The 11,263-nt window shown below is 44.1% G+C and overlaps 1 protein-coding gene across 1 annotated transcript in view; it reads right to left on the bottom strand.

Annotated features, from left to right (window-relative positions):
* Positions 1-4,295: 4,295 nt before the first annotated feature.
* xkr6b (XK, Kell blood group complex subunit-related family, member 6b) overlaps positions 4,296-11,263 on the bottom strand; it is a 54,762-nt gene continuing 47,794 nt past the window's right edge. Inside the window, exons 2-3 of the mRNA XM_048249644.1 lie at positions 8,256-8,452; positions 4,296-5,634 (exon numbers count right to left, since the gene is read on the bottom strand). Coding sequence (XP_048105601.1) covers positions 4,649-5,634; positions 8,256-8,452 — 1,183 coding nt within the window. The 3' untranslated portion in view covers positions 4,296-4,648. The remainder of the gene's footprint in view (positions 5,635-8,255; positions 8,453-11,263) is intronic.

Below are 11,263 nucleotides of genomic sequence, written 5' to 3'. Positions count from 1 at the left end.
AGGTGAGGAAATAGGGGCTGTTTGAAGAACAGTCACTGAATGAGTCAAGGCTTGTGGAAACTGGTGGATGTATTCAATACAATAAGCTCATTGTCTACACTTACCATCCCCCCGCTTTTGTTTGTATCCCACTCACTTTTTTCATTTTTTTCTCCTCTTTTTTTTGCAGGCATAATTCCATTTGGCCAGACGTTTTGTTCACAAGACAAACGACAGACAGTAAAAGGTTAACAAGTTGGCACTACAGTTCATTCATCTTGCAAGACAGAGGAAGGCATAGACAGAAGTACGTTAACAATCATCAAATAAATTGCTAAACTTCATCTCAGCAGCCGACTTGTATTCAAACAAACCCAAATGAGATGGTGAACATTCTAATTCCCTTTCAAATCCAGTGTCCAAATGCAATTCAAATTGGGACCCTTTTGTTACAGTCCTTCCCCAAACAGAGAAGGGGTTTGTGAAACCCAACATTCAAATCAATTTGTAGTATTGCCTTGTTTTGATTGACACATGTAATTGACTTCTTCTGCCCACCCTTATTAGCTTCACTTTAGCACAGTTATGTTTTCTTACACAGAAAACATTCCCTGCACAAGGTTTGATAATCTTCTTAATTACAGTACTGGTATATAAGATGGAGACAGAGTCTGATCATAAGAAACACTGGCACAGGTGTTGTTTGCTATACTGCCTTCCATGGCTGAACTGAAGCACCCACAAGGGACAAGGCACCACAGGAAGTGTAAGGTAGGCATGAGCAGATCGCCTTATCACCTCACTTACAGTATCTGCGTATCATGGCCATGTGTGTTTGGGTTTGAATGTCCTCTACTGTGCAATAATAAAACACTGCCTGGACTCTGTAAGGACTGTTGAGCATTACAGATGGCAAGTAGACCAATTAGCACAGATCATGAATGGGCCACCTTGTGGCAATTCATAGAGAGAGTGGCTACGATGCTGTGAGTATGAAATGCGCAAAAGGAAGAAATCACAGTGTATTTGCACCTGTTAGGAGATCTCTCTCTCTCTCTTCCCCCAACTCTCCTCAGTAATCATGGATGCATTAAAGTGTGAATGCACCATGCTCAGCTACCTGACAGTCGAGGCAACTCACCCACTCTGCCTCTTCGAAATATGAATAAAGGAAACCGGAAAAAGCTGTGACTAACCCAGGAAGATAGGCTAGACAGTATGTCAGCAAACAACAGCGATACAGTGAGTCTCACAAAAAAACAAAAAACCCAGGGAGAGCTGGAGATCCAGTGGTGGTATAGAAGAACCAGTACGGAACGATGGCGGGAGGTGTTTGGAACAACCACTATGTCCATTACTTAAACACCCTGGTCCTGACTGCTGGTTTGGACCAACTGGCCTCTTTTGGTAGTTTTAAACTTCTTTCAGTCTCCTAATACTCCCTGTGGTGGAGTGCTTGAGATAAAAAAAACAACAAAAAAAAAAAACTGGAGGTCAGTATGAGGAGAACCAGACCCCAGGAACCAGGGGGACTATAGGCTGCACTGACCACATTGGGTCAGTCAGATCTGAGATTTGGGTATTGGAATGCTTATATGTGGCATTTGAGAAGAGCATATTGTCACCTGAGGATTTCCAGATTTCCCAGCTTGAACCCCATTGAAACTCTAGAGTAACCTAGTAGTTGCAGTAGTAGATAGATAGATAGATAGATAGACAGACAGATCTTTGCATCAGAGTATACCTGACCTCACACACGAGTGGCAAGGGGGTTGAGGGGGGGCCACGAGAGCCCAGAGCAGCAACCAGGGTTGGAGTCATACAAACAAGAGGACAGATCTGAACACTTCAAATACTGTTAAATACCCTTAGTCATACTAGACATGACTACATACGCGCCCAGACGCACACACACACACGCACACACACACACACACACACACAGCACAACAGTTCATGTACACTCACACATGCCAGGTCATGTGCACACACATACCGAGCAGATATTGAGTCAAACAAACAGCCATGTTTTTTTTTTTTTCTAATTCTGTCCTCATCTTCCTCTCCATCCCTGGCAAAAGCCCCTCACTTCCCCACACTCACAAAGTGCCCGGAGACGATCACACAGGCACTGTGGGGTCTTTAATAGCTCATGCTCTTTCGCAGTGCACCTTGGTGTTCAGTGATGTTGTCTGCCTCCATCAATAAACAAACATAGAAATTACAGACGGACAGAAATGCCTTTACATGCTAAACCTCTGGTTTATATTGTTGTACAGTTTCTGAACTGGTTGCTTTGGCTTGAACCTTCAGATGAAGTCCCTCTACAGGATTCAGATAAAAAAAGTAATAAAAAAAACGGCAAACTGAACATTAAAGTAAACAAGAGGCTGTCTAGAGAGCAGTGGCTGTGTAGCCTCTAAGCGTACATGGTTTTGTGAGGGGGTCGAGGGTCTTATGCATGTCATCATCACTGAGGTTAGATGCACCACAGATAGAGAAGCGGAGGACAGGGCTTCAAACCTAATGGCATGGAACGAGTCTTCTTCAGGACTACAGTGCAATGGAGGACTGCACCAATGGTTCTTGTGTACAAATTCAGGTATATTCAGGCAAAGATAAAAGTTAAAGCCTGTGATTTGTTACCCATTACTTGACTAGGAAAACAACTGACAAGTTTACAGGTGCATATGTTTGACAGAGTGTTTGCACCAGGCATCTTGAAAAAAAAAAAAAAAAAACAACCAAATAAACAAAATACACAAATATAAAAAATAAGCAATTGTAGGGATAGGTATAATAAATAAATAAATACATGGAGAAACAAAGAAAGAAGAATGTAGGCAAGAGGAAAATAATATGACCTTTTGAAAATGAATCATGTAACTCTCTGTTAGGTCAGGAATGATGGAGGACCTCGAAAGGGCAGTTTTAGCAAACTAACACATTTGTGCAACTTGTGTGTGTGTGTGTGCGTCCTCTATATGGTAAAGGTCCAAAACCCATTTAAAATGTTAAACTCTTATATATTTATATTGACACCTGTGCTTCTGTGGTCAACATTGTGCAGAAGAACAAGTTGCCTACCATGAGTGCTTTTTTCCCTTCAGATGAACAGGATTGTATCTCTCTGAAGATATAGGCCCTGCTCGCCTTGTGTGCGGCTATGATGCGGTCAGCATCTCGCCATAAATCTGTGTGCGGTCTCCCCTCCATTTTCTGCAACAGTGCATAGCCTGCCCTGTATACATACTATAATGAGTTCAATCTGTGGCAGGCAGCCAGGACATCCCTCACAAGTCATTCTGTGACTTGGGGGCAGATCAAAACAAATGGAGACGTACATGTTAATGGAACTCTGAAGAAACTATGCGGCTAATTACCTCAGACCAACTTCATGGTCTGATTCCTCAGCTAAAAAGACAAGTGTTTGCAACCTATGCTAAGGTTAGCACTATCGTTCTCTCCACAGGATCTCTACTGTGCCTCATTATTGTGCATGATTGTTGCTGCTGAGGACATGCTTGTGCTGCTGCATTGCATCCATTTTTGAGGTATGAGAAAAAGGCTAATTGGCCATTTTCATGGAAAAATAGGGATTTTGCAGTAGAGTAACTTTAACACTCATGTTAAAATCATGTCTTTCAAAAAATAATATTCTATCTTTACAATTAATTGAATCAACTTTTTTTTGTGTGATAATTAAGTAGTTCCACTAGGGGTCAGGGATAAGCAAAACATGTTCTACTGAACTGATAAAGATCGGGCTTAGGACACTGAGGCCTGGAGGGAAAATGTGCTTTTAATGTTCTGCTGAACAAACATGCTCTCAACAATTAGAAAACAAATATGACCTACATCATCCTACCAGATATCACCCTTGTTTGTGCATCTTGCTCATCAAATCATCCTCATTTGTTTGTGTTATTTCCTTATGCAATGGCAAGTAATTTGTATGTCCACTCAAGATTAAATGAGGCACAGAATGGTAAACGGGAAATTGGCGTGAGGATGCTGACAACTCCATTCCTCCATCATTCCCATAATGCTTTGCATCAGACAAACGTGAAAAAGACACGCCATCAAATGATTTGACCACTCGCATCAATCCATACAGTCAGCACATACAGTAAACTTAAAAAATGTATATCTATTTACTCCCCTATGCAGGTGTGTGATCACACACGCACGCGCACACACACACACACACACACACACACACACACACACACGCACGCACACACACACACACGCACAAACATATATATATATATATATATATATATATATATATATATATATTTACATACACACACAGCCCAAGCTAAGGAATTCTGAGTTAATATCTACTCATTCCTTTTTTTTTCTCAAAATAAATTTTCTGTCTTTTAAATTAACTCTAGAAATCATGTACACTCTTTCAGCTGTTGGAAAAAACCCCAACAACAACCACCACAACAAGGAAAATTAAACCAGAAATAGGGAAAGCACCAAATGAACAAAGTAGATCCAGTTCAGAAATAGGGAAAGAGGGGAGGTGGTTGGTGAAAGACAACAAAGAAACAGAAAGAGAGAGAGAGAGAGAGAGAGAAAGAGGGAAGGAGAGGGAAAGAGAAAGTGAGAGAATGTCGGAATGGGGTGTGGTTGGGGGAGGGAAGGAGCAATGCCTTCAGAGCGAGGACTCGTACTGGAGGAGCTCGTAGAGCAGCGGGCCATCCCTGTACCTGATCCCCACGGCGTTGGGACTGATGTACTGCAGGATGTTTATTGTCCTCCGCAGGCGCCGGTCCACAAAGTGAGCGTCCCAGGCCGGGTAGCGCTTGCGCGGCATGTCAATCTTGATGAGGGGCCCCTCGGGCCGTAGGGGCCGTCCCGCCGCGTCCACGGGCTCCGTGGAGCGCACCTGGAACACGGGCAGGCAGGTGTCCGTGGCGGCCTCCTCCGAATCGTCGTAGTAGTCCCCCCCGCCGGACGAGGCCAAGCCGCGGGTCGGGGTGGCCTGGGAGCCGCGGGGGCCCGGCGTGGGGGCCATGGGCTCGGCCTCTGGTGGCAGCGGCAGGCCCCAGAGCAGCTCGGCGCAGCAGGAGCTGGCCAGCAGCCGCAGCCGAGGCCCCATGGGGTGAAGCACCCCGTAGTAGAGGACCATGAAGGCCATGCCGGAGGCGAAGCACAGGAAGACGCCGCAGAGCGCCGAAACAGCGAAATCATCGGTGGTGGCCGGGTCGCGGTAGGCGTACCAGAGCGCCACCAGGAGGGTGTTTTCTGCCAGCACCAGGGCGTAGTAGGCCGCCATTCGGTATCGGGTCCTGCCCTCTTTGACGTTGAACCAGCAGAAGATGTACACGACGCCGACCACCATGTTGAAGAGCACCTCCTCCCATTTGGACATGCAGAAGTCGGTGCCGCCGTGCACCACCCAGAACGCCATGGCGCTCCAGTGCAGCACCACGAAGATGCCGAAGTACAGGTGGAACACGGAGGCGAAGAGGGCGAAGGAGAGCGCCCGCGACGAGATGGTGAAGATGCGCCACAGCAGGTGTACCAGAGCGCCACGGTAGCTCATGCTCTTCTGGTCGTCGCGCGAGTCGCGCAGGAGCTTGTGGTAGGAGGCCAGCACCCAAGAGAGGGAGAGGAGGGAGGTCACTACCGAGACACCTGTGTGGACATGGAAAAGACATCACACAAGAAAAAAAGACCATTAATGCATGTTCCCCTGCTTTTCTTTTGTATATATTTATTATATATTTGGATTCTGTCATCCATTTATATAGATACAGTTGTGCTCATAAGTTTACATACCCTTAGCATACACATGCTAAAGTTGACTAAAAAGAGATCAAAAGATGATTTTTTATTCCTCTTTAGTCAACTTTAGCATGTGTATGCTAAGGGAAAGTAAGCTTATGAGCACAACTGTATACTATACAGTTCCTATAAAAAGTATTCACCCCCCTTGGATATTTCCCCTTTTGTTGCTTTGTTGCAAATTACTTTGTAGAAATCTGCTTTCACTTTGACATTAAAGAGTAGATTTTTGAAATGTATTGTTAAAAAGGCTAAATTAAATTGATCAAGATTCCAATTATAAAAGCAGTAAAAGTGGAAATATTCAAGGGGGGTGAATACTTTTTATAGGCACTGTATATGGTGAATTTTCTCCTTATCTAACTCTTTTCTCTGACTTTGTGTCCCCCTCCCCCACACATCGTACTTCATAGTTTTTCAGTGTTATACTGACCTCTTTTACAGCCTACAGTATGACTAAGGCCACTTGATTTGGGACATTGTATATATTACAGTTATGCCAATAAAGCCTTGACTTGAGTAGAATTGAAATGAGAGGAGAGAGGGAGAGAGGGGGGGGGGCTAGAGAAAGAGAGAGGGGGGGAAGGGGGAGTGTGACAGACAGAAGGAAAAGAGGAAATTGACGGTGTTTACTGAATTACTAATTATTAGCGAAATGAAATGTGACTAAACAGCCTCTGCTGAGCATAAGCACTGGCACAAACAAAATGCGTTGAATGCAAAACAAATGAACAGTGTCTGAGTTATTCTAGTCTGAGAGTACTTCCAGTGATAAAGATTTCTGCTTCTGGTCTTCATAATGTGTATGGCTGAAACGTAAACCTCATAGATTGGAGTAAATTATTTTGCCATGGCAGAAACCACAAATCTCACAATGACTCCTCACAACAGCAAGTCGACATCAGTTGCATAGATGAATCGTACTGAGAATTGGAAGCATCTGAAGGAGAAATTTTGGATTACTAACATTTTTTTTTATATTCTGTATATGCTTTCTAAACATTCAATACTGTGCATCAACTTTGCTTTGTCTGTCATTTGCTCTCTCCATGTCATGATTTTCTAATAAAGGTCATGTGACCCCCTTTGTCACGAGTTAAGGGTATTCTGCCTGAGGCAGTAATATTAGGAATATCCCGACAGGAACTAGACTATGGCAAGAGAATGCTGAAGGATGTATATGTATTGTATTGACCAATTATCTACTTACTTGGAGTAGCCACATGACTTGCATATGGCGCACGGATCACATGCTATGTCCAAGAAGTATATATGTATTGTATTTCTGCATGTATGAGGATTTTTGGAAAAGACCATTGTACTCATGTGATTTGTATTACCAATGTAATTAACATGCATAAGATGGGGCTTCGCCCTAGAGAACTTTGAGTAGTGTTACTGGAACATGATGTTGCTAGTGACCTGCTCCCGGTATCGTGAATAAACCTGCAGTGGTTCCTCACACCTGAGTGTTGCCTGGATATTTTTGACCACACATCCAACTCACACACACACACACACACACACACACACACAAACACACAGACAAACACACAGACAAACACACTCTACCAACACATGCTGTGAGACCCACACTGTTATGATGTCCCCCTTCGCTCTAAAACTTACCTGTCGGTTCGTCTAAGTGTGTGTTTTTTTCTAATAGCCATGACTACTATTCCTCATCCTGCTGAGTGCAGAGATCTTCCCCACGTTCAGACAGACATCTGCGCAGCTGTCAGTGTCGTCAACTCAAACGTGAGCAATCGTCCTACCTCTCAGATTATCTGCTGATCAGCAGAAAAAGCTTGTCCTCACATATACAGTCTTGATAATTCAAACAAAGCCTCTGGGGGAGGGCAGTTCTAACATTTGTTTTTGTCAATTTTACACACAAGTCAGCTTTTTTCTTCACCCAACCCCAGCCCTCTCATGTATACAATACAGATCTGCCATGCCCCGTCGATTAAAGGCTAACGATTAAAGGCTTTGTCATGGGATTTCTTCCTGGAGGAAGTTATTCATAAAATCTGTCTGGGGTTCTGGGCTATATTCCCAGACAAATAGAAAAAAATATAAGCAGTCACTTTGTCACGTAAAAAATACTGCCGCAGATGACATTACAACAAAAAAAGTGGCTTTCAGCTGTCCTTACTGAAGCAGCGGAAAATAGAAGTAGCTAACGTGTGCAGTCTTCACAGTAGACAACATAGGCCTACTGCATTGAAATCAGAAATCAGTTTTGAATTATAGCTGGACACACCAAAAGTTAGAAGTTCGACGGAATACCACACGTGGCTACGTTACAACATGATGTAATAAATTATATTTGTTACTACCTCTTGTCTTGTCTACTGGGTACCCATTCAGTGCTACGACAGACGGGCCAATAACTGACAGAGAAAACACAGACTAGTTGAACTGTAAAACATCAAGGTCCAAGCACGGTGCCGTGGGGAACCTCATCTTACACTGCAGCGTCTCTGCCCGGTTCCTCTGGATCATGATGCACAGCTGGAGCACCAGTTGCGGGGCACTCTCCAGGAAGGCCTCCAGTAGGCGGAGCATGTTGACGTCGGCGTACTCATACATCATGGCCCAATAGAAGCGCCGCTGGTTCTCCTTCTGCCGCCGGCTCTGGATTCCCAAGTACATGGTGCGGATGTACCTGTGTGGGGAAGAGTAGGAGATTAAGATAATGGGCCGCTTACACCAGGAATGATAAACGCAACGATAACTGAAAGTGACCCTGACAATATCGCTCTTTATATGGTTACTATTATATTTTATTTGTGGATGTTGTCATTCATATTACCTAGAGCAATATTTTTTTGCTGCTATTGTTATAGTTATTGTTCTAGGTGTGAACAGCCTTTGAAGACATCAGGAGAGTGTGGGTGAAGAACAGAGACCAAGGGATATCAAACATTACACAGAAGGATATGACTTGAGTTCAGGTAAATTTGTAGGGCCATGTTCTCTACAGATGACCAATTGCTGGGCCTGAGCTATCATGGCAAGTGACTGATTTTATGACATAATAGATGATTACTGTAAGTTCAGGGATGAGGAGACAAAGAAGTATATGTACTATGGCTAATGACTTTTACAGTGACATTTGTTGATCATGGTAGAAATAACTTAGTATGTAGTACATTTGTGCTTGTGTACATATGCGTTGTACACAAGGTTCGTTTATCTTATTATTACATAAATTACAGCAAGGAGCATAGGTTAGAATAGCAAGCCCTCAAGCTCTCACGTCACAGAGCATTTTGTTGTATCACCATCACACTCAATTCCTTGAGGAGAAGAAAAACAAATGTGGCTCATGCTCTAAGCTCTCCCTCTATCCCCCACCTTCCCTATGCTCCCATTCACCCTTCACTTCAGTGCCACCGTTTTGTGAGTAGCACACCTGTACAACCTCCGGGTGAAATGGTGCATCCCATCATCACTGCTCACAACAACAGGAGATTGGCTGACCTCACAGATGACAGTGGAGCGGCCTCAGCTCCATGGGTTACATTGTCGCCGTGCCATATGGTCTGTCCCCCGAGGCAAAAAAAAACAATGTCTGACCCCACTGCTATTCTGCATTATGGTCAGCTAACCTGGATTTAACTACATCTTGTGTCGCAAGGCTCATTCAGTGTGTACTGGCGAGTGACAATGCCAGGCACAACCTGCTTTCATCATTACCTTTCAGAATACAACAATCAGTGCATTTCCCAAAGAGAAATTTTATACACAACTTCCAATCCTATCTTCCACACAAAAATGTAAAATAATTAACCAGCGCTGAACCTCAGTGCTTTCACATGAATACACAAATCCAAACTTTCTGTTAACAACAAGATCCTGATCATCTGATCATCTGCTGATAATAATACTAGCATTCCATGTGGAACAGAAAATGAAACTGCACTCCAGATCTTCCCGTCAAGCAGAGAAGAAAGTGCTATCGCTTGCGTAGGAGAGTGTCTGTGCACATATGTGTCTAACTGCCCTGTTATGACCTGATGCAGGTTTCGTGTTTGTATGCAGATTCTGTGGGTGTTGAGGATCTGCACCATGTTGTGTGGGGGTGTTCAGCACACTTCAGCACCTGCGACTAGATGGAGTGGGCACTCATGACAGCTGAATGAGAGAGAGGGAGAGAGAAAGAGAGAGTTGAGAGAAGAAGAGACACAGTGAAAAAGCCAGAGACAGAATGTGTGTGTGTGTGTGTGTGTGTGTGTGTGTGTGTGTGTGTGTGTGTGTGGAGAATGAGAATATGTGTGTGTATTGGTGTGTGTATGGCGTGTGTGTGTGGGTGTATGTGTTTGTTAGCAAGAAAGAGAGAGAGCACATTCAAGAGAGAGCTAGGCGTCTGTCGGGTGCACTGTGTGGAGCCGCTGAGCTCTGTGTCTGTGAGCCCTGTCTCATATTGATTGTCTGAGACGTGTGTCTGAGGTGATCTTTTGCGGAGGAGTCGTCGTAGACAAACAGACAGCTTTCCCCCTTCAAACCAAGAGCTGTCTATGGACCACCTCCTCCTCCTCTCTTCTGTCTGTGATTTTGGAGACAGAAAGTCGCAATTTCATAAATCGAGGCAATTGCTCCATTTGAGTTGGTGGAGAGAGAATGCTAAGGAATGATGTCTTGTGATGTCTGGTGATACGTGAAATTAGTAAACTGTTGCGACTCTTTCTTTGAAACAAAACTGCTCGTCACTGCTGGGAGTTGTTGGTGAATGTGAGGGAGGTTTGAAAAGTATTGGTAACTAATGCCATTACAGTATATCTGGTACCATTTAATCTGAAGAGCCCACTGTAAACAGCCAATAAAGCAACTGTTCCTATTCTGTTTAATATGGGGAACATGAATATTCTTCAATTTTGAAATAGGGGTTGGTTGAGAGGAGGTTAGTTAGGGTAGATGATAGCTCATACTGTAGGTCACCAAGTTAGGTTTCTTTGGTAGGTACGCTTATTGTATGTTGACAAGTTTGCCAAAATATATGAAATAGACTGGCAAAATCAAAGGTTATTCATCAGCCATGCACTTGGCAACATGAAAGGGAAATGCTGACGTCTGACATCTTTGCGCAGAGGAGGGACTGTGAGGAGGACGTTTCTCTCCTTCCCTTCTTTCCCATTGCCTGGGTCATTCCTCCTTCTCCTGTGGCACTAAGAAAGCAGGCAGTCTGTCTGCACGCCCAGCGCAAGCACATTAAAAAAACATCAAAGTGCGCATGGAACCTCCTTCCTGGCGTCTGTCCATGCCCACGTTTGACAGCATTGATCTCCCCTGGCTTCCTCCCTCCTTCCCAAATCCACCTCTCTTTCAGATTAAGCCTTTTTTCGCCGTTAACCCCTTCCATGCCAGACCCCCAGACGGCATTCTGTGTTGAATGGCTGTTTTCGCTTGGGGCCCAGCTATGTGCTTTTTGTGGCTATTTAAGGCTATTCATTTTTAGTGTAGACGAGTTAAGCTG

This window comes from Alosa alosa, chromosome 8 (genome assembly GCF_017589495.1).
Source record: "Alosa alosa isolate M-15738 ecotype Scorff River chromosome 8, AALO_Geno_1.1, whole genome shotgun sequence".
In the NCBI taxonomy this organism is placed as follows: Eukaryota; Metazoa; Chordata; class Actinopteri; order Clupeiformes; family Clupeidae; genus Alosa; species Alosa alosa.
Note: the sequence above shows the minus strand (reverse complement) of the source record. Positions and strands in the feature narration are given on the sequence as shown.